This window comes from Ostrea edulis, chromosome 2 (genome assembly GCF_947568905.1).
Source record: "Ostrea edulis chromosome 2, xbOstEdul1.1, whole genome shotgun sequence".
Lineage (NCBI taxonomy): Eukaryota > Metazoa > Mollusca > Bivalvia > Ostreida > Ostreidae > Ostrea > Ostrea edulis.
Window position 1 is genome coordinate 35,827,680 of NC_079165.1, and position 24,749 is coordinate 35,852,428.

Below are 24,749 nucleotides of genomic sequence, written 5' to 3' on the forward strand. Positions count from 1 at the left end.
TTTCTGTTGTCTGGAATTTTTAATGTAACAGTAATTTTTTATTTAAATTACAATGAATCACAAGTTCTATGTTTCATGCATATGAATGTTATCAATGCTCAGTGCCCAGGGAAGTCTAGATCGAACAGATTCTTATTCTTTGGTTGATGCTGGTTTCTGCCGTTTTTAGTCTGTGGATGATCACCATTTTGTGTGAGTATCGGGGTACCTGTTGGACGGAATGAAAAGGGCACATCTGTTTGAAAACAAAAGTAATGGAACAATGATTAGTTTTTTTAAACAATAAAATATCCTATTATGTAATACATAATGTAATAAAAGCAATGCTTTATTTTGAAGAAGGTAACTCAATTAATGCATTGCATTATTCTTCCCCGAGGCCTTCTGTCACTTGAAATCAAGTTCAATGACCTTATGGATAAAAGCAACTCAAACCAGAGTTGTTATACACCCATGTAGAGTTTTTGAACTTTGCTCTAAACAGGAATTCACAGATTATATGAGGTTGTGAACCCCATCTTTTAAAGCACAAATCATTTATATAAAATAGGGCTCACGAAATAGAAAACTTTATACAGTCAAACCAGATGGGGCAAGAAGAAAAATTCGAGATATCCAAGGGTTTAAGATATTGAGGTTATAATACATTTTTAACAATGTACTTGGGACTTCCATCTCACATCAAAATGTCCATGGTTTTTAAGATATCAAAGTTCAACTGTATAATAAAAGGTTAGTGTTAAATCTAGGATCTAGAGAGGGCACACATCATATGTTCAAAAGGGCACTTTTCGTCGCGGCAAGACAATTTCGGGGCACTTTCATTGTATCATACTATGATAGAAAGAGAATGATCATTTAGCCTCTTTTAAAGTTAATACCTGCTGCCTTGATTTTAAACTTTTCAATCAACCTTGTGAAATAAAGAACAATTGTTTATATTAACAAATATTTTTTAAAAATCTAGAGAAAAAAAGGGCATGGTGCAGTTAAAAAGGGCATGGCGTGGTACCATGCTAGTTGCTGTAGATTTAACACTAAAAGTATTTGTATAACCAACAGGACTTGATTAAAAACAATGAGCCATCTAATGTGTACAGATAGTTAATATTTCATAATGTGAAGCAATAGTTTATATACTGATGGAGTTTTAAAATGCAACACATCTTTTTTTTTTTCCTTCTTTTTTTGGTTGATACTTTTATCATGTTTATTGCAAACTTCATTCCCCATACATCATGTTGGCTTTTAAGTCACCAGGTACTCAGGTGACCTTTTGCTATTTGTTTTTGTCCATTTGTCGTACTTCATGTGTTTTCAGATCATTCTTTGGAACGGCTTCACCAATGTCAACCAAATTTGGTATATAACATCTATGGGTTGGGAGTTGGGGAATTGTGAATTTTATGGACCCTTCCTCCCAGTGTGGCCAAAACTATCAAAATTCATGTGAGCTTTAGAAATCTTCTTTACTCCTGGACATCAAGCAATCAAATTATTATCGTTATTCTAATAAACAATGAACTCTTTACTGAAACTGTAAAATTCATCATCCCACAGTTCAAAGTTCATGCCCCAGGGTTGGGTTAAAATAATCATATATCTAAAAGTTTAGAAAATCTTCACTTCTGGACATTTTGCATGATTATAATGAACATTGAACCCTCTACCAAAACTGAAATTTATGACCAGTGGGTTCAGGCTCCAGGGATAGAGTAAGTTTTTTTTTTTTTTTTTTTTTTTTTTTTTTTTTTTTCAAGTTTCAAGATTTTTATTTATGAAACAAGACAAAAACATATACAAATATACAAAACAAATGAAATACATGTATAAGATACAATGTGTATAAGATATGGTTATTATTTTATCATGGAATCAAAATAGATACAGTATATGTCAAACAATTGTAGTTATTAATTTACATCAACATAATTTCAAGTGACGGAATAATACTGCGTAAGAAACATATTTGGCAGTGTGTGTATAATAAAGATAAGTTTTTGGTTGTTGTTTTTCAAAAACGCCCCGCTGCCACAATGAGTCCACACATATCACGACAGTTCATATCCGACTCATTGGGCAGCTCTATTAGAGGACTGACCCTCTGAATAGTGGCTTCAGATATAACACAAGTATATATAATACACAGATATACACATGTATACATACATGTGCGTGCATAGATATAATAGCAGTAGTAAAATGTATGATAAAATGTATGATAAAAAAGCAAAAGGAGCTCAAATTAGGTCACGCGCTAAGTGGATCGACAAAGGAGAAAAAAACACCAAGTATTTTTTAAGTCTAGAAAAAAAGCATCAATCACAGAATGTTCTTAATGAACTACAGAACGAACGAAAAGAAACTTTAACTACTGATGAAGATATTTTGAGTGAAATGTGTAATTTTTATGAAAATCTGTATGATACTAAAAATATAAATTCTTCTGACATTCAGAATTATTTAAATAATAGCAATATTAAATGTTTATCTGAGAGTGCGAGAAATAATTGTGACCAATTTCCAACTTTAGATGAATGTCGAGAAGCTGTTATGAGTATGAAACACAATAAATCGCCAGGTCTAGACGGTTTACCAACTGAATTTTATCAATGCTTTTGGGATCAGTTATCGGAACTTTTTTTTGGAATGCTTAAAGAAATTTTTTTATCAAATGAAATGTCTTTTTCCCAACGACTTGCTGTCATATCATTAATTCACAAAAAAGGAGAGAAATCCCTATTAAAAAATTACAGACCTATTAGCCTTACAAATACAGACTACAAGATAATTGCATTCATATTTGCTCGTCGTTTACAAAAAGTTGTCGATGATTACATAAGTAACGAACAGACAGCATATATAAAAGGAAGATTTATAGGAAGCAACGCACGATTAATATTAGATATTTTTGATTACTGGGAAAACAATAATCAAGAGGGCTTATTATTATTTCTCGACTTTGAGAAAGCATTCGATTCAGTTGAGTGGAATTTTCTGTTCAAAACTCTAGAAACATTTAATTTTGGAATTAATTTTATTAAATGGATTAAAATACTTTATAAAAATCCTATCTTCCGTTTAAAAAATAATGGCTGGATCTCTAGAACATGCCAGATGCACAGGGGAATTAGGCAAGGCTGTCCAATTTCTGCGATTTTATACCTATTTGTTGCAGAAATTCTATCAGATAAAATCAAATCAAATAATTCGATTCACGGTTTTAAAAATAAAAACTTAGAAAATGAAATTAAAAATATTCAACATGCAGACGACATGACACTGGCTTTAAGTGATACCGATTCTCTAAAACATGCAATAAACACCATTAAAAGTTTCTGTGAATTAGCAGGGTCAAAAATAAATTTCACAAAAACAGAATGTATTTTACTCGGAAACCTGAGAAACCAGCTTGAAACAGTAGAGGGAATAAAGGTAACTAAGAAAGCCGTAAAATGTTTAGGTATTCATATAGGTCAAGATAAGATTGAATGTTACAATAAAAACTGGATGAAAATATATCACGAAATTGAAATGTTATTTGAATCATGGAAGAGAAGAAAACTATCATTATTTGGAAAATGTACAATCATTAACTCATTGGCTTTATCAAAATTGACTTATGTTGCAAGCATTTTAGAATTACCCGATCCTAAGTTTATAAAAGATATCAATAGGTTGATATTTAATTTTTTATGGAATAAAAAAGATAGAATCAAAAGGAACACATTGATAGGGGATATTAAAGATGGAGGGATAGGTGTAGTCGATATAGAGTCTAAACTTAAAGCCCTAAAGGCCATGTGGATTCCACGCCTTATTACAAGTAATCATATCATTAAAAAATATGCAGAAAGTTTCAGCAAAACTTTAAATCTTGACATTGATTATTTAGTTAAGACTTCTGAAACATCAACTAACAATTATGGCATTCTTAAAAATTTTCCAGTGTTTTATAAACAGGTGTTTTCTTGCTTCAACCTTTGTCAAGACAACACAAACCAAACTCTTAACTCCACTGAAAAATTCCTTCTTCAGCCAATATGGTCAAATGCAAATTTTCTCTTCAAAGGTAAATCAATATGTTTTGATGATTGGATAAAAAGTGGAATTTTATATGTTAAAGACATTTTTAATGAGGATGGGCTATTAAAATCAGGTAAACAAATTTATGATTGTCTTACTAAGAAAACGAACTGGCTATGCGAGTATAAGATGATAAGACATATTTTCAAAAAATTTGAACTCGGATATGATTTTTCTAAAATTCCCTACATTAAAACCAAAAATATTGATAAAAATTTATGTTTACAACATAAAACTAAAATTTTCTATTCTACTTTGATAAAGCATAAATTCCAAAAACCCTCGCTTACAAGGTTAAGTAGAGAGTTCCAAATAACAGATAAAAAGGAATGGGAATCAATATTTTTATTGAAAGTTAAATACATTGAAGACAAATCTTTAGCAGAGTTTAATTATAAACTAATACACAACTTATTGAGTAATAATCTCCTTATTAGCAAATGGAACAACACTGTAACAAATAAGTGTAAACTGTGTAGAAATGAAATCGAAAACACAAAACACCTTATTTTTGATTGTATTAATGTACGACATATATGGAAGGTCGCAAGTACCTGTATTAATTTCACAATTACTTGGAAACATATTGCTGTTGGGTTTTATTTGGATAATACTGAGTTGATAAAGATATATAACTATTTTCTTTCTTTTATTGCATTTAGAATTTATAAATGTAAGATGTATTGTAGAGTTGTGCAGGTTGATGAGACGAGTGATTTTGTTATTCGTTCCATCAAGGAATACTTGAGATCGCACTGTCAAGTTCTCAGGTTTTTATATAAAACAAAAGAACAGAAGTTTTTTCAAAATTTTGTATCCAATCTATAGATATTCTTTATATCAAAATTTTTGGGATAGAGTAAGTTGATCAAATATAGAAAATACCTTGTACATGTATTTTAGAAAACTGTTGAAATGTTTATTTCTGGACAACAAGCAGTGATTACAAAGGACAACGCCTTATACCAAAACCTGAAAACTGTGAAATTCATGACACCTGCATTCAGAGCTTAGGGTGGGACTAAGCTGGTCAAATATCGAAAATGCATTATGTCTTAGAAAATCTTTTTTTGTGCATGACTATAATTAGCATTGGGCCCTCTATGAAAAGTGTGAAATTTATGAAATCTGAGTTCAGAATCTAGGGTGGGACTAAGATGGTCATATATCGAAAATGCATTATATCTTAGAAAATCTTATTTATTTTTGGACATCAAGGCAAAAATGTTTACATGATTATAAAGGACATGGAGCCCTCTACCAAAATTTTGAAACTCACGACCCCAGGGTTGAGGCAACCTAATAGGATTAGATTGGTCATATATGTTATGTATTCAAAATGCAATAGAAAATCCTCGTTTGTGACAAAACCACGTCAACAAGCATACGTATGGCAACATCACTTGTTGGATAGGTCTACGGCTGCTGCGATTACGGCTAAGCAAACGATTGGATGGACCATTCATCTTAGAACAGTACACAGAATGTTGAAAGCAATGGGATCTGCTCACAAGACCTTACAAAGAGTTGCAACTAACCGCAACACCGATTGCAGAGTTTAGTGAGCCAGACAGAGGCGGAAGACGCGGTCCTGTTCTCCGAAGAGTCCAGACCCAAAGTTAGTGATGCTGACGGCAGAGTCTAAATGTAAGGTTGTGTACATGAAAGTTATGTAGACATTTTTCCATGAACATGACAGATTCGGCAGAAATAGCATCATGGTGTGATTTGCTGAATCTGTCATGTTCAAGGAAGCAGTTATCTACATAACTTTCATATCCACAACAATAAACTTGATATCTGCAGAACATTCACCAAAGGACCATTCGGAGTGTTTTTCAGTCAATGCCACATCGCCTACGCACCGTTACCAACGCTAATGGTAAGCATACCTGGTATTTGACGCACCCCTAATAACTTCTATTCCGTCTATGTAGGCTATCAGGAAATAGCAATGCCGTTTAAAATCAATAAATATTAGAATTTTATCATTGAAATGATAAATAACACAGAAAATGATCCCTATTGCGTTTTGCATGAAGGGTGAGATACTGGCACTAAAGTCATACACTTACCACTAGCAGCTTCTGGTGACCCTTTCCTGCTGTTAGGAATGCTTCCTGGACAGGAAATACCTTTAAACGATAATAAAAATTATTTTTTTTATTATTTATGTAGATATTTTGTATCTGATAATACATGTATAATTTCATTGAGACTTGCCATGATCAGATCCTATTGGTATCATAAAGTTGGACAAAGCATTCCTGGCTCTGTCGTTGTTTACAGCGTCTCCACCTTCAAAGGTCGATGGTGTGATACACTTCCTTTTCAGCGCGTCGTACATTGCCTATAACAAATATTCAGTCTGTATGGAGTAATGTAAAATTTGAAACTGCAATATTATTAATGACCAGATTCTAAGAATGGAACTCGTAATTTTTCTTCTATCTTAAACGCAGGGACTAAGCCCGTTTTGGGCCCGAACTCTGTGATACCATAAATATAGAAAGGGGTCCAACTCTGACCCAGATAAAAATATCACAGAGTTCAGGCCCAAAACAGGCTTAGCCCCTGTGATTTTAAACAACGGTCAAACCGTTTATTTCAAATTCGATGGGACCAGGGAAAAACTTCGAGATATCGGAGGATTCAAGATATGGAGGTTAAAATGCATAAAGATAATGAACTCCCTTTGACATATCCATGGTATTCGAAATACCGAAGTTTAACGGCAAAACAGCGTTACAATATTGGGAAAGTAGCATAATTACCTACAACGTTCTTTGAAAAGTACAAGTTTTTAAACAATAAATTATTCATATTGAATGAAAATACAATGACATGTCGCTCAGTCATATCAGTAAATGACAAAGTTAAAAAAAAAATTGATTATGTTCACTTCTCGGCATGAATAAGAGGCTCACCAGAGCCTTAATTTATCACCTAAGTAACATACAATAACTCTTTAATGGTCAGCTCAATCATACAAGATGTTCATGTGTTAATTATTTTTCGAAAAGGAAAAGATAAATTGTCCATTGCTTTCCAGCAAAAATTGACCTTAGCTTTCCAGATGCAATTTTTAACAAATATTTCACGTACTGTATTTTCACTTTATGATTGCCACTCCCCCAAACTTAAGTAACTAGTCCAGGGGTCACGAGTTCCACAGTATTGGTAGCGAGTTTTCTTACACTTTGTAACCATACAAGTAGTATTTTGTCACAATGCACGAAAGTTGAGAGGATGAAATTTATCATATACCGGTCGTGGTAGCTCGGTGGTAGAGCGTTCGCTTCGTAACCGGGAGGTCGTGATTTCGAGCCCCATTCGTGCCATGGTGGCCACGTTAACAGTCCTTCGCCAAACACTCGACATTAAAAGCGAGAATCACGGGTCTTAAAAACGGAGGTCCCGTTTCGCGGCAGGCGTTGACACTTAAAAGAACCTTCACTGCTACGGCCGTAAGCGCTAAGCATACGTCTAAATTTGTGGTACTTCACCTACAGCTGGTGACGTCTCAATATGAGTGAAAAATACTGACGGCACGTAAAACAAAGGAACAATCAATAAATGCCGCATAAAATGCATCGTCATTCTTTAGAAGAAGGGTTGGGAATTTCAAAACGATGGTAAAGATTCGCGTTAGTATTCGTGAATTTTAAGAAACAGCCATTGTCTATGTTAATTGTTATAGAGTTAATTGGCACCAGGTTTGAGAAAAGAACGCGGGCCTTTCGGGTGCGAAGCGAGCACTCTAACCAATAAGATATCAGATTGGTAGAGACACCCTTGCTCTTGATGACTATACACAGATTTTGTATGTTGAATATTCCAGAGTAGAGACTTTTACAGCGAATTACAAAAGACCGGTTGAGTTTTCAATTGCCTGCTGGATTGATAAACAGACTCTACAATTTGGTCAGCAAAGTATCACATTTGGTCTGAATTTAGGTAAAAAAGTTACTCAGGTATGACAAAGAATTGACAACTTTTTTTTCTCAGTCTGAGTGACAACCCCATAAATAAGATAATTTAACACTTCAGTTTTACTGATTATTTCAGGAAAAATAATTTCTCTAATTGTATAAGTTATAATTTCTTTGTTAAAATATCTCTCCATCTTATTTTTTTCATGGTTACAAGCTGAATAGGTGTTGTAAAATTCCCAAAGGTAGATGTGCACTAACCAACCCTAAAAACTATAAATAGAATAAAAAGACTGAACTTAAATGGTTATCTATAATAACAAGAATTCTATTGGTCAGAAACAGTAACAATAGAAGAGTTTTCTGGAAGTTTTCTTTGTGTGATATGAATGGAGTGACCTCAAATATAGATTGACAAACAGATGAATGGTACATGTACATGTGGACACTGTGAGATGTCTAATGAAATATTTTTAAAAGTGAAATTGATAAGAGTTTAGTAAAGTTCAATTTAATCAATAAAAAAATTGTATTTGAGAGAGAGAGAGAGAGAGAGAATGCACCCTTTTCTTTACTTAAAGTAATCATAAGTATTTTTGAAAGAAAAATATTATCAAATTTGATTTTATTCCAAATTTATTGATTTAAAAACACTTGAAATAATGTTTCAAATTAGAGAGAGAAAGAGAGAGAGAGAGTGTGTGTGTACCTTTAATTAAACATGTTAAAGTAATCAAATGTATATCTGAGAGAGAAATGTATTCAATTTGATTTAATTGATGTTCACTTTGAAATAAAAAATCCTAGGGAAATAGCTGCAAAAGACACTGAAATCAACTCAGATTTACCTGTAAAAGCAATCTACGCTTGAGTAACTTTGTGACCTAAATTCAGACCAAATGTGATTCTTGGCTGACCAAATTGTAAAGTCTATTGATCAATCCAGCAGGGAATTGAAAACTCAACCGGTCTTTTGTAATTCGCTGTAAAGCAGCATCATTTTTGAAGGTTTGTATCATAAATCAAAATGCCTGCAACGAATTTTTGGGTTTTTGAATTTTTGGTTTTTATTAATTTTGGTTTGTTTTTCTGGATACTAGAAATGTGAACTTAACGAACAGTGATCAATCTCATAGTAAAAAGATTTAGGCAAACTGTTGAAACACGGACCCCTGGATATACCAGAGGTGGGAGTAAGCATTCTCTGTCGACCGGTCACACCCACCGGGAGTAATTCAAAGTCAAAATCAGTGTCCCAAGAGACCTTTACCCACTACAGGCAACATGTATTACATGTAAAGTTAATGGTTTAAACAAATTGGGGGAAAAAACATTCGCTTTGAATAGTATGCCGTGTGTGAACGTTATAGATAGCAGTGTTTGGGGTTTACTGTTTCTATGCTGCAGATATACACAATATGCGCAATCGGTACATTGATAGACTGTTATTCATTCCAAATGGTATTACCAGAAGTTGGAAATTACCAAAATGGAGTCACGAACGCGCTTTCCTTTCTAGCCTCATTGTCCAAACTGATTTTTCAACAACCTTGTGTGTGGTATATCTTATCCAAGTACTTTGTTCCCCGATTCTATCAATAATATCGTCAATCTGAGAGTTTGACTCTGAATCAAATTGAGTTACCTGATTGAATTTTCGACAATTCACGCAGAACCTTATCGTCTTGACTTTCTTAGGAATGATGACTACTGAAATACGTAATTGCCAAAGATTCCACAATACCAGGTTCTAACATCACCGACAAAATCTCTCTTTAATTCATTTCGCAAAGCATGTGGGATTTCATTGGGGGTTTGGTGCACTAGAATATCGGTGGTAGCAATGCAATGTTTCAATTCTGACGCTCTGCCAGGATAATTGTTCAACACCTTGCTGTATTCTTGTAAACAGTCCAAGTGTTCCGTTTTCTGTTCAGGCTATCGTGGCCTTCTTTGAATCAAGAGATTACCAATCCAGTCATCATCCTCTTCCGATTGATCTGCAATACAGACTGCTTCCATAACTCGCTTCTCTTTCTCTTCGTCTCTATCGGAGCAGTGCTTTAGCATACTGACGTGGTATACTTTGGTACACTGTACCTCTATTGCCATACCGCACTCTGTAGTCCGTCTACCAGACTTATTTTCTCCAGTACAGGAAAAGATGCTTTCCACTTTGCCATAATTTCCTTTGTACTTGTCAGTAACAACACCGTTGTCTCCGACTTGAAATGACCGCTTTCCGCATAACGGTCGTAATACCTTTTCTGGTCCATTTTATTGTCCTGTTCTTTCTCTGATATGAGATATGCCTTCTTTGCCAGTTTCTCGGGCATTTCGATGATATGACCGAGTACTGCAACTAAAGACTCGTCTTCCTCACTATCAATGTTTTCTCCATTTACCTGATCAAGATATAGGGCTCATGGCGGATGTGACCGGTCGACAGGGATGCTTACTCCTCCTAGGCACCTGATCCCACCTGTGGTATATCCAGGGGTTCGTGTTTGCCCAACTCTTAATTTTGTATTCTTTGTAAGGGTTCTGAGATTGATCACTAATCGTTATCTTCACTTCTTCATACTTCAGCTCAAATGATGCATATCCTGTTGATTCCTGTGGGACTTCCCAATAAGCAAACAGGAAATATGGCAAAACCTGATTTCACTTCCTTCACTCATCCTGTACATAGATTTCGAGCATCCTCTTTAAAATCCCATTAAAACGCGTGTTAATACCATTTGCTTGGGGATGATTCAACGGATATATTTAGTAGCCAACATAACTCCGACCAAAGGGATGACATAAAATTGGTACCTTAATCTGCCGGACAGACAAAATCTCATTTGGCACACCTACCCTTGAGAAAACCTCAACCATCGCCTCCGTCACGACTTTTGCTACCTGACTCTTTAAAAAAGACAGGTTTCTGTAGAAAAGCCACAGATAAACAATATGTACAAGTGCATGAGTAGCTGAAATATGCCACCAGTTTTAAATATTCCTACACGAGGATGCATCGATAGCATTTTGGTATAAAACCTTAGCCTTGTTCTTAGATGTTAGCAATGTCCTAAGTATATAACATCGAAACCCTACTGTTTTATACTGATCCCGAAGGTCATGATTTAAACAAAGATTTAATTAAAGTACTAGTATATAATGATGCTTGCAAATTAATTTTGTAAATTATGTTGTTTGGAGTTGTGCGTTCCATCAAGAATCGTTCTATAATAGTTGCTGACGTCACATTCAAAATATTTCCTAAAGACGTACTTGTGAAAAACAAGCCAGTACGATTAGCATATTAACTCAATATTCGATTCAATGATTACGGATTTAAATCCAGATGTTATCCCTCTTGATTCCGGCTACATCCTGTTGGAAAGGACAAGCCCTTATCAAGTTAACCGACTCAGTGATCCTCTACTTTCCCTGCTAAGTGTATGGCGAAATATTAAAGGTCGTTAGATATTTTTAACAACTCGAATCTGTAGTGGTCGGGGCTCGAACCTACTACCTATGTTCCGATGGTCAATCTATAATTATCAATTATTTCATTCGAACAATTTGGCGATCAGTATAAATAGTGTGTGTTTCGGTATTGCGACGTTCGTTACAAGACTGTTGTAGCTGTAGTAGAACATACTGTTAAGTTATAGTGTATGGTGCATTTCAGATATGTGTGATTTGCACTAAAATGATTTACAAAATACTGGTTGTAGTTCCACCCAATTTAAAGCCACAGACGCAGTTCCATCTTTTTAACCACCGCATGGAGTCCGCACTAGAAAAACGTTTGTGGTCATAGCATCGTTTCCAAGATGCACGACTTCCAGCTCTAATTCCTGCGATCTGCGAGGCGAAAGTAACAAAATTCAATTTACACTTAGCGAGACTGCGAAGTCTGGAATGGATAACAAAGATAGATACCACACTACATTACTGATAGCATTTATACGAACAGCCATGGACATTAAAGTGAGAAGGAAAAGAATATTGGGAGGACTGCGCTCCCGAAGTTTCTTCTGTTGTGGACTGTGTATCACTACGTGGGGAGGATTGTAATATGTTTTGGTTGTATATACATGTATGTCACGTTAGCTTTGATTCGTTTCTATTCTCGTATATTTACAGATACCGCACAATTGTCAAGGCCTCTAGTGTGATGTACTTACATTTAAACAAGACGCTTGTGTTATGGTGGAATTTTTACCTCATGTTATCAAGTCTGCAAAATCGGATGATGCAAATCAAAAATATTATTTTTCACATATTTTATCGGTGCATACTATCTATTCAAGTCACACACACACACACACATACTACGTTGGAGAAAGTCCCATTTATGATTAGCAGAAGCAATACTATATTCCCTCTCAATGAATTGCGAGGGGACAAGAATATTTTCACCTGTATATATCCTATCGATTTCGAATTCCACTTTATCTCCAGCCTGACCCTGGAAACTATGAAATGAGCTTTGAATTAATTCAAACTTCATAAAAATGATGGATTTTTTCTTTCTTTTTCAAAAAGTTCTTTGAGATTTGTCAATATAATTAACATTTTAAATTAGTTATTCGAATAGAAATCATAGACACCCAAATGCAACAGTACATTTATAAATTTATATATATATAAAGATTATTAACGTAATTTGTTAAATTTGTGATTGACGCACGTGCTCCACATTTTCTGAAGTCAAACGTTGCAAAAGGCGATTTTTTTTTTGGTCTTCATTTTATGTGTTTCTGATGTCATGCATCTCAAAAATCAAAGCTAATATCATTAATTTCATATAGGTTACCTAGTTTACTACAAATGAATATACAGTGCAAAGAGCTTTTTGTCTACGTAGTGAAAGGTGAAGATAACGAACAGTGATCAATCCCACAACTCCTACAGTGTATAAACAATACAAAATAGTATTAGACCGACAGAAGACTTTTATGAACCTCGTTCTTTGTGCGCACTTTACAAAAAATATAAACTGTAATGACTGAATTTTGTCAAATTATACGCAAGCAGAAAAATTCACGAGGGAGCAAAGAGTATCTGGTTCTACATATAGGAAATACATGTATAAGGAACATGAAACAATCAAGAAAACTATGTTTGATATTCTTTAATGTTTTTGCGAGTTTGCATACTCTCTTACAAAATACTTGTTATTTAAAATAAACTGGATCTGCAGTTTATAGCAAAATCAAGCTAAATCTCTTGACTATATATATTGTATCAAAAGAAGGATGGACTCATATATATTACGATGTCACCAGCTGCGAGTGAAGTATAACAAATTCAGACAATCACGACTTTTTACAGTATTAGTTTGATGCGGACATGGCAAGGCTCGAACTCATCAAGAAACAATCGCTCCAACCACTGACCGCGACCGGTGACCCAAACATGAGTTGGGATGAAATGAAAGAAAATTAGATGAGAGAAAAAGATTGAAATTCGGATAATTCCATGCAGACTCTAAATGCATGGCAAGTGTGGAGCGCCAAATTAACATAATTTCAAATCTTTAATTATATGAAGATATCATCAATTCATTTGATGCGAACAATTCAACAATTATAAATCTTCAAATAATTAACATTATCTTCAATTCTGAATTATTGCGCGCATTACTGTAATTGAATTGTTGATAGCATTAATTACATGTGTGCTACTGAACTGATGCATACAATAATTGAATTGTTGCTGTCTACAAACAAATCATTGATGATTTGAAGAGAGCAACAATTCAAATAAAGAGCACATAAATTTAATTAAAGCACACATTGATTCAATTATTGCTCTCTTCAATTGAATTTATAATATCATATTTTTAAAGTGCAATTTATGCGCACAGTAAGTCTTTTGAAGACAGCAATTATTTCCATAGAGGTATCTTCACTTCAACATATCCACAATTGAAATAATTTCTTTAATTGAATTATTGTACGCATCAAATCAATCGTGCGCATCAATTTAATAGATTAATGCAATTGATTTGATGTGCAAAACAATTGAATTATTGCACACAATAATTGCAAAAATGATAGCTTCAAATAATAAATGATATCTTCAATTATTGGAATATATGTGAATTTGACGCTCCATGGGTAGGTAATATTTATATTACCTGTAGTTTCTGATATTTTCTATATTTATCTGCAACTTTTTCACTGGCATCTTGATACTTTTTCTTGAAACTCTCTAATTCTTTCTTGGTAGCTGAAATATAATGTATCACATTAATCTACATGTATTGGCATTTAGGCTCATGAGACACAAGCATTTCCCAATGTAGAACAATAGACCCTATGGGGATTTAAAAAAACAAACGGAATTCACAAAATTATTTTCTAAGGTGATTCATAATGCCTATTCGCTGTGAGTACTTGGACTGGCTTAGCATTCGTTTTACGAATTGTGTTGTCCACTATTTTTCGTTGTTTTTGACTGGTATATATGGTAAATGTCACTGATAACAAAGAACATCTTAAAACCGTCTACTACATATACATAAACGATGTAGTACATAAAAATGATATTCGACATGAGGAATCTACAAATTCGATTGAATGGACATAATGATGTTGATGAAATTATAATATATATAAATTTTATATTTTAGCAAATGATGTGTGCGCATCTCGAGATGCATTTGTTTTTTATTAACATGTATTCTGATGAAGCATGCCTTTAATATTTCTGTTCTTTTTACGGGTTAGTACAAATTTTCATAATGGCACTGATCTAGTAAAAATGTCAAATTGATTAAATAGTGTGACTAGTGTCTCAGAAAAATTTCAAAAAACTTGTGCACGCGCGCGTTTAATAGACATGTTTCAGAAGTTGTAAAAATAATTTTTATCTGAATATTGAATAAAGCAAGATTAAGTTCTGTATTTGTTATTTGTAAACTGTTTTTAAAATATCGTAAAAGATAAGGCTCCATGTAAGCTTGTCAGGTTTTATCAATATATAATTGCTATTATTCCGTCTTTAAAAACTATAGTTCATGTCCATTACTTACAGAGGGTTTAAGCAAAGCACAATTTTTTTCTCTTTCAAATATTACGTATTGCTTTATTCTTGTTAAAATTGCAAATACCTAGGTTTTTTTTTAATGTAATGAAATACATTCTACCTATGAGTTGTTTTCATTTCTCAAGAGACAAAATCCAAAGGGGCGTGGGGAGGGGCGCACCTCACACCCTAATTTTTTTTTCTTCAAAATCGAATGTATCTATTATCAAAATGCAATTTCATTCAGAATTTTTAACAAGTACGTTTATATGAATTAAGATAAATACTGTAAATATATTCATAGAAATATCACTTTTTTTCATCAAACACGTGTTACTTATTAAATCGGAATTTTTTTAATTTCACTGTTTACATGTCTGTTTAGGTTTCATTCGGACGTGTCCGGTTAAGAATGTAGCCGAGCAAGAAAAAATATTTTAAAAGCATAGCAGGTGAGCTCCAAGATATCTTAAACTTACTTAAACATGTACATCGAGGGAGCTAAACACTAAACCTGTCTGACCAGAGAAGATTTTAATAATGTGCGATAGAATTTTTAGGGCATTTGATTATGGTTTGTCAGGCGTGTGGCCAGAAAGAAAATGGAAGTGTACGCAAAGTATGGCTGGGGCCGCCATGATAAGGTTTTATCAATGAAATCACCTATTTTTGTGCATAGAAATAAGATTCATAACACCTGACTGTGTGTACTTGGACTGACTTTATATTCGTTTTCGAATTGTGTTGTCCACTAATTTTTGTTGTTTTCGACTAGATCTAGTAATACAGTGTATATATACTCGTATATGCCATGGTAAATGTTATGGATAACAAAGACTATCTCTTGTCCCGTGGGGAATAGGTTCTCAGTAGCCTACCCCTTGCTTGTCGTAAGAGGCGACTAAATGGGGACATTCCTTCGGACGAGACCGCAAAAACCGAGGTCCCATGTCATACCAGGTGTGGCACGATAAAGATACCTCCCTGGTCAAAGGTCGCAAGCGCCGAGCATACGTCTAAATTTTTATAGCCCTTCACCGGCAATGGTGACGTCTCCATACGAGTGAAATATTCTCGAGAGGAACGTTAAACAATATGCAATCAATAAAAGACTATCTTAAAGCCGTCTACTACATGTACATAAATGATGTGCATTAGAGTGATATTCAACTTTATGTTGACGATTTGAAATTCAAAGGACTCTATTTGATTGATAGTAAACAAAATTATAATGGCATTGATCTAGTAAACCTATCAAATTGGTTAGCTAGTACGGTTAGTGTCTCAGAAAGTTTCCGAAACAGAAAATACCGTTATTGGCCTAGTTTAAAGCATATACGAATGAATCATTATGGAAATCGGTTATTAAAATACATTCCTCTATAGATCTAGTTCATTTCCACCTCAGTTTGTTAATTTTAAGGACTCAAGGGATTTTTTTTTATTTTCGCAAACAACTTGAATTATAGCCCTATGAAAATAATTACCATAATAATCGTATAGCACTACAGGGTGAGATTAAAACACCTAACTTACACTTCTGCGTACTAAAAATATTACTACTTTTACGCCATTCCGCTATCCAAATACAGTTAAACACGGGAGCTTCGCCCCCATCTGTCTCAGTCTGATTTTTTTTCACGCCTCCCCACTAAACTTGAATCTTGGATCCATCCATAAAAGCTACACAATGGAATATTATCTAATGCAATGGAATATCATATAAATAACAAGAGGCCCATCGCTCACCTGAGTCACCTTGGCCCATATTTAAAGCTGTATGACCCGATGTTCATGTATTATTTTTGTACATAATTACTTTAAAGCAGATTAATTACTTTATTACAAGCTTGAAAACATCTACATGTTAAAGAAAACAGTGAGACTATTATATAGACAGTAAATATGGGGTGGTACATAAATAAATCATCCGGAAAACCTCGGGCCTTTCACCCAAAGCAGGTGTTTTCGGTGAAAAGCCCAATATGTTCCGGATAATGCATAACTTATACAGTGTTAGACGTCTATAAATAGACCCACGCGCTCAGGGAAATATTAAGGCTGAAAGAGCATTAAACAACGAATTACTAAAAAGTATTTGATACTTTTATTTCTATTAAACTTATGGCACGGTACTGTTGTAACAAAATACACAGCTTTACACAGATAAGACCACCAATGATCTGAAAGTTTGAACCGGTCATATGACTGTCACTTGAAATGACAGTGTGACGCGTTTGTTTGTAAACATCGATTTAAAATCAAATAATTATGGTTAAAACAAGTGAAACAAGAGATGTTTGTAAAACACATATGCCCCCCATGGTGCAAAATTGAAAAGGGTTATACACACACATCATTTAATTGAGAGTAGTATCATCAATTCAAAATATTGAGCAGACAATATCTTCCTATGTCAAGAGTGGATTGACCATGTGACCTAAAAATCAATAGGGGTCATCAACTCCTGAAGATGTACCAAGTCTGATGTCTGTCAAGCAAAGGGTTCTCAAGATATTGAACGGACAGTATATTCCTGTGTCCAGTTTGACCTTTGACCTCAAAATCAATAGGGGTCATATACTCCTTAAGATGTACCAGTGTACCAAGTTTGATGTCTGTCAAGCAAAGGGTTCTCAAGATATTGAGCGGACAGTATATTCCTATGTCCAAAGTAGATTGACCCTTGACCTTTAAATCTGAAAAACAATAGGGGTCCTCTTCTTTTCATAACCAATCCACATATGAAATATCATTACGATTAAGTTAATGGTTTGTCAAGATATTGAGCGGACAACATGTGGTCGACCGACCGACCGACCGACAGGTGCAAACTGATATGCCCCTCTTCTTTGAAGGGGGGCATAATAATGTATGACATGTCATACAGCCTCATAACTACATACGTGAGATGACTTAATAGCGTTTTTACGAGATGGGAAAATGTTGTAATTCGGACCATACAGCTTTAAAGATTTTCCCTATATATTCGCATGTAAAACTTTGATCCCAATTGTGGCCCAAACCTACACCCATGACTGTGTTGTCCATGATTTTAACAGACTTGAATCTGCACTATGTAAGGAAGCTTTCACGTAAACTACTTTCCTACCCAGTGTTTCTGGAGAAGAAGAATTTTTAAAGACTTTCCACATATATTTGTATGTAAAACTCTGATCCCCTATTGTGGCCCCATCCTACCCCCGGGGGCCATGATTTTAACAAAATTGAGTCTGAACTGTCAGGAAGCTTTCGTGTGAATTTGTACTTTCCTAGCCCAGTGGTTCTTGAGAAGATTTTCAAAGATTTTACCTTATATTCGCATGTAAAACTTTGATCCCCTATTGTCGCCACATCCTACCCCTGGGTGACATAATTTGAACAAACTTGAATCTGCACTGTCAGGAAGCTTTCATGTAAATTTCAGCTTTTCTGGTGCAGTGGTTCTTGAGAAGACTTTTAAATGACCCCACCCTATTTTTGCGATTATCTCCCCTTTGAAGGGGACATGGTCCTTCATTTGAACAAACTTTAAAGTTCTTCACCCAAGGCTAGTTTTGGTCAAATTTGGTTGAAATTGGCCCTGTGTTTCTGGAAGTCGAAAATGTGAAAAGTTTACAGACGACGGACAACAGGCGATCAGAAAAGCTTACTTGAGCTTTCAGCTCAGGTGAGCTAATAAAATGTTAATAATACCCTTAACCTATCAGAATGAACTGTTGTGAAGGACTGGATGCAGGGAAGAAAATAAGCTTCGATATCAAACATGACGGTTTCCAAATGGTTCGCTTAACAGTTGAATCTGACGTTTGCTCCAATACGTTTTATTATCAGTACTGTTTTCCCTTCACGATTACCCATGAAGGTATATATGAGCTTGTGGGGATAAAGCCTCTTCTCACCATGGGAAATGTGTGCACCAAGTTTGATTATCCCAGCCTTATGGGTTCTCTCTTTTTTTTTTTTCTTTTTCTTCATCCAACAAGGTGCTCATGGATAAACAGACAAAACACAGAAAGAACACTACACCGTTATACAACCCGCCTGTGATGGTTGAATACGATTCTAGCCTCATTTGTATCATTTCGATCTTGTTTTATCCATGTAAATTTGTCCTTGACCTTCCTCTTTTCATTGGGATTATTCGTACCAAGCCTGGTATCTGCCCCACAAAGTGCTGATAGACAAGCACACGCACTGGGCCATTCCATAATTCGACCCGTCTATGACAGGTATATAGAAGTACATACATTTTCTTGATCAGTGCATATTTTCCTTATTATTGTGTTGATAGTTTGCATGGTACGTGTATATAATTTGAGAAAAGAAAGGTTGGATGATCATAGAGTAAATGCACATTAGAGGTTAAAAAATATATTTCTAAATTATGGCACTTCAGTAAAAGTATACTCTCAAAACATCCGAACGGTGACACACTTTCACCGTACAATTACACGAAAAGTTGGTAAATTTATAGATAAAACTTTATGCTTAAAAAATTCTTCCAAATCACATTACCTAACAACCATTTCATCTTTACATTTAAATGAACTTACCTGTTAACTGTGATTTTAACGCTGAAAATTAATGTCAAGGAAAAATATATACAATGGGGAAAAAATACATCATGTCGTATTATTTATTTCCTACATCACATATCACTATATGGGTAGATTACAGTTACATACAATGCACATCTCGCGAGACACATAAAAAAATCGATACTAGTTGAACATATTGATCAAGACAGCTATGTGATAAAGTATGATGACTTTCGTCACAACGACGGAAGGTACAATGAAATGTCGTGTGTCCAACACAGGTAGACTTGTGATAATCTATCGTCTGCCCCTGGGCTTTAAACGCTCCGCATAAATACACATACGCTGTTTTATATCTATATTTAGCCCATCGACCTCTCGCTGCCACAGTGCAATGTACACAGAGCGATTCAGCTTGTCAACTTATCACATTTCCCATAGCTGACAGACCATGTGACTCAGTGCTGAAACAGGGGCCCACAAAAGGAAATCAAAAATAGGATCACATTAAAAGTAGCAAATCACTCCTTTAATCAACGTCATATTGTTCATAGTTCTTTATTTCAACGATATAAAATTGCTTTTGAGTATGCAATACGAATAAAGTACTGTGATTTCCCGTGTGTTTACCAATTAAATAAGATTGTAATTGTCACACCCCAACAAAACCCCGGTTCGGCACACATTATCGCTGTAAGCCTGTGTGCTTGTACAACCTGTGTGACCAGTTGGTGTCAGACATGTATCCTACATCTTTTCTCTCTTTAGAAATTAGCAAAATTTTAAGCGTTTGTTAAATCTTCGATCAACTAAAGTAAAGGTGACAAATTACAGGTGTGTTGCGGTATCATCACCTGTGTGAAATTACCTTGACTCCAGGTAAGACGATTGATTCTTTGTTGGACAACAAACAGGTGTCCTGTATGTGAACAATTTTCCTTGTCGTTTAGTTATACAGTGTACTATGCACATGTGTTTAAAAAAAGATTGGAATTCTGAGATAGTGATTGTATGACATTCTATCATGTATTAAATGTTTAATGTGACCAGCAATTTAAGAAATGATCACATTGATGAATAATTCAATATACTTGGGCGACCTGTATTAAATATATACAAAGCTTACGTAATATATGTTCAACACCCTAAGGGGGTTTATATGCAGTACTTGTGTATATTATGATATATATATATATATATATATTTAGTTTGTTAAAAAGAATCCAGTATTTGATACAGTAAATATATCCAATAATAAAAGTCAAGAAACACAAAACTCGAATAACATTTCACTGTTAGTGCTTTTGACTTTAATGCCTCTTCAGACATACAATACATTTCTTGACTTTTTTTATTGGGCACACACACACACACACACACATATATATATAAGCTTATCTATTTATTAATAATGACTCACAAGTTTATTTGAAATTTTAGAAGGCGATGACTGGGAATGGATAGCAGTGCTTCTAAAACACTACGGACCCTTTTGGAACAAATGCAGTCAGAACCCTTGGTTTCCATAATGGCTAACAAGACACCACCCAAGTCATCAGCTGATATTTATCCCACATTTTTATACAAGATTTCCCCTGTCCTTTCTGTTCAACAATCCCCCTCAATGGTTCAGGCTTCTTCCTCCCCCCAAAACATCAATCCCTCTATAATGTGTAGCATGCCTTCTAATGTTACCAGTGCAAGTGGTTCCCTAGCTCTAGAGGATATGGGACTAAGAAGGACAAGAACTGTGATCCCTAATTCTGTTAAAGTTCAGATTGCTAAGGTAGCCAATCAGATTCCGAGAATGACACAGGGTGAAATTGCCCAAATGTTTGGAATTGATAGAACCACAGTGTCAAAGATACTGAAGCGACGGAGGGAATATTTATGCCCAGAAAATGATTCACCAAAAGCAAAGTATTCTTGTCGTAAGTATATTTGGGAATTTAATTCCCTCCCTTTCTCTCTCTCTTGATTAGATTCTAAAGATACAGTTCAGTTCTGCAGAAGTTTGAGAAATAACTTGTTCGTAATACTGCTCCAGCTGTGTTGCCCTCTCCTTGGCTTTAGAGCAAACATATTCTTGGTAAACTCTTTCTTGATGGATCTAAAATGGATATTAACGAATTTGAAGCAGCATGATGCTTGTTGAGAAAGGTTATTGATTTAATTTAAAATGTTAAAAAAGAGGATTTTATTTCTTCTATTTCATTTCCTCAAATACATCTTTCCAATGTAGATTTCGGCTGTTTCATATTCAATATGTATACATTTGTATGATATAAGATACAATTGCAAGGACACCTTTTCTTTTCTGATGTCAGAGTGGATTCCATATATAGTATCAATCATAAGTTTCATGAAGGTCATGATTTATAGAACAAAAACAAAATTTTGGTCAAGAAGTAACCTCATGTCTAGTTTTTAGGGGCTTGAGATGATATCATGATACATGTACTTAGGCTGAGCATGTAAATGCAAACTAGATCACTATATATACACATATCCTCATGCCTAAGGGGGTACAGTGTAGGTTCACAAATGACAGAATCCTGCCCTGTAAACTCAAAGTAGCGATCCCTTATTACGACTTATTTTATGACTTGGTAATTTGTATCATTTAACAGTCTTCACGAAAACTCAGTGGTCCGAAGACAGAGGCCAGTGAATTTTACGGTCGGGTCAGTGAAAATTAAAAATCAGAAAGTCCGATGGGCTAGTAGACTTTTTGTAAGTCACATTAAACATAATGTTGGATTTAGATATTCTAAACGTCTTATTTGCTTAAATTTACCATCAAAATAAAAATAAATAAAAAAAATACCACATTAAGTAAATGTTTGGACATCGTGGTTTGTTTATTTCATGAAAAACGGTAACTATACTTGTAATTGTCAAGATAATTAACTTATTAAATGAACAACTTGTTGAAACACTAACAAAAATGGCCGCGTTCTGTATCGCACTGCACACCAGTAATTGCTGCTTTATTGCATTGTCCAATTAAAATGAACTTCGACAATTGCAGTTATCTCTGATTTTATGCAATTTCTATAGTTTGTAGAATTAATCAATCGTTTCCATTCAATGTTGGTAGAGAAGGCTACTTCCTGAAGTGCACTCGGGCTGTTTTCATGTTTGTGAAAAATATGTGAATTTGTAGTCTTGTTGTTTGAGGGCGAAGAGAGAGAAAATACCGTGTACGGTGTTGTTTTTCTGGAATCGACAGAAAGGATGTCTTAGGGTGGATATGAATACGAGTAATAACCATAATTTCAGTAAATTAATTGCACGATATTATAATGCATTCCATAATGTATGTGATAAACATATGGAAATTTAGAGGGCCAGTAAATTTCACCATGGGCCAGTAAATTCAGACATTTTTTGGTCCGACTGGCCAGCAAGTTTTAAATGTTTTCGTGAAGACTGTCATTATTAATAAATTCCTGAAATTGTGTGCCAACTTTTTATGTATTTGAATAAAAGATTAAAACACTTGTTTTTAACAAATCCTAAAGATGCCTTTCATGCCTGTAAATTAACTCACTGGATAAAATTTTTGGTATGTATCAATATGCCATTTCTGGACTTCTTTCTTACATAGATATATTACAATATGACCACATTATTTACCTGATAAGACCAAAATGACATCGCTCGAGAACAGATCTCCATGATCATCTCAGGTCGCTTTCCTGCCAATACCATCTGAAGATATTCGATGATAATATTTCATGTGCTCTTAAACTTTTAAGTATTTGAAGTTTATGTACAATTTATTGCAAACCAGTTGCTCATTCTCATCATAAAATATGAGAGAAATTTACACGATTAGTAGTATATAATAAATTCTTCAATCTTGCAATTATTTTTTGTAAATACTTGCTCTGGAGTGTAACATACAGACTTATACTTCTCAGATGGGTTGACTTCAATCCTGATAATATCCAGTTTGTCCGACAAATCTGTTGAGCCTAAAAGGACATTCATATAAGATGATGAGAAGAATTCTTTGAGCAAAATCTGTGAAACTAGGTGCATATAATTATGTAATAAGGCATACAATTATAAAGGACATGTATACAAAGATATTTTAAGAATTGGAATTAGTTGTTTCTGACATTATCAAATAGTTTTCTATCAGAACTGTCAAACTTACATGCTGGACATGAATTGTTGTTCTTAAATTCTCGAACTCCATCTTCATCACAGAATATATCTGTTTAGTCCATTAAGAATATTGAGTGTGTGAAAAGATTTCTAATTTGTCTAGTTTCAATATATTTCAGCAAGATCTATAAACATACTTGAAAAGGACTTTTGGAGGTTTATTAAGAATAGTTAAGGACACTTGATACAAATTTTAAAAAATAGTTGCATTGATTGATATATAATTTTTGGCATAATTTGGTAATAATAAGAGCAAAATTTAATATAAAATTCCTTTAACAAAATAAGGGATTTGTAAATTTTCTATGACGTTTAAAAGTTGAAATATTATTACCCCTACCTATATAACTCTCTACACACACACACCCCCACCCCCGGTATTTTGGACTTCATTGAGAAATCATGAGAATATATTACATTCCATATATGGTAAATCGTTTTCAATTTACTGATGAAAACAAAAATTTAGTTTCCATTTACATCATTATGATAAGGTTGTTTGTAACAAGTGTTGTTAAAGCAGTAACTCATTGAATATATAAGGATACGTGAGCAGGAAGTTATCTGGAGAAAGAAAAAGAAGTTTCAATACATGACTAGCACATTTATAAAAGTGATCTCCCTTTTTTCAGCATAAAGCTTCACTTTTCTCAATGTCCTGAATATTCAACACCATCTAACATTTTTTTGCAGTTTTTTTTTTAACTATTTTTTCTATTGCCTGCATGGGCAACATCTTTTTTGGATGATCAATTGAAAATACACTAAAATGTTTTTATTTGCCAAACTTAAACCTTGTCAGATGATAAGTTATGTAGGGAAACAGTGAATTATGCTGAAAGATGCCAATTTGACCCAGCAAAGGAAATAACTTCTGAATGTTTGATTCAACTATATTCAATTTTGAAAAGTTTAAGCTCTTCGAAAATAACAAATATGCCATGGGTACATGTATCTATAGCAAATCAATAATTCTTGATACAAAATA

At 34.3% G+C, this 24,749-nt stretch overlaps 2 protein-coding genes across 2 annotated transcripts in view; one reads left to right on the plus strand and one right to left on the minus strand.

Annotated features, from left to right (window-relative positions):
• The window catches only part of LOC125679416 (E3 ubiquitin-protein ligase CCNB1IP1-like), a 25,104-nt gene continuing 355 nt past the window's right edge, over positions 1 to 24,749 (minus strand). Inside the window, exons 2-11 of the mRNA XM_048918633.2 lie at positions 24,310 to 24,325; positions 23,751 to 23,810; positions 23,495 to 23,565; positions 23,225 to 23,299; positions 21,581 to 21,695; positions 19,601 to 19,621; positions 14,155 to 14,246; positions 6,310 to 6,436; positions 6,162 to 6,221; positions 1 to 235 (exon numbers count right to left, since the gene is read on the minus strand). Coding sequence (XP_048774590.2) covers positions 99 to 235; positions 6,162 to 6,221; positions 6,310 to 6,436; positions 14,155 to 14,246; positions 19,601 to 19,621; positions 21,581 to 21,695; positions 23,225 to 23,299; positions 23,495 to 23,565; positions 23,751 to 23,810; positions 24,310 to 24,325 — 774 coding nt within the window. The 3' untranslated portion in view covers positions 1 to 98. The remainder of the gene's footprint in view (positions 236 to 6,161; positions 6,222 to 6,309; positions 6,437 to 14,154; positions 14,247 to 19,600; positions 19,622 to 21,580; positions 21,696 to 23,224; positions 23,300 to 23,494; positions 23,566 to 23,750; positions 23,811 to 24,309; positions 24,326 to 24,749) is intronic.
• LOC125679415 (RAB6-interacting golgin-like) overlaps positions 20,266 to 24,749 on the plus strand; it is a 14,504-nt gene continuing 10,020 nt past the window's right edge. Inside the window, exons 1-2 of the mRNA XM_048918630.2 lie at positions 20,266 to 20,464; positions 21,026 to 21,516. Of these exons, the coding sequence (XP_048774587.2) occupies positions 21,042 to 21,516 (475 nt within the window). The 5' untranslated portion in view covers positions 20,266 to 20,464; positions 21,026 to 21,041. The remainder of the gene's footprint in view (positions 20,465 to 21,025; positions 21,517 to 24,749) is intronic.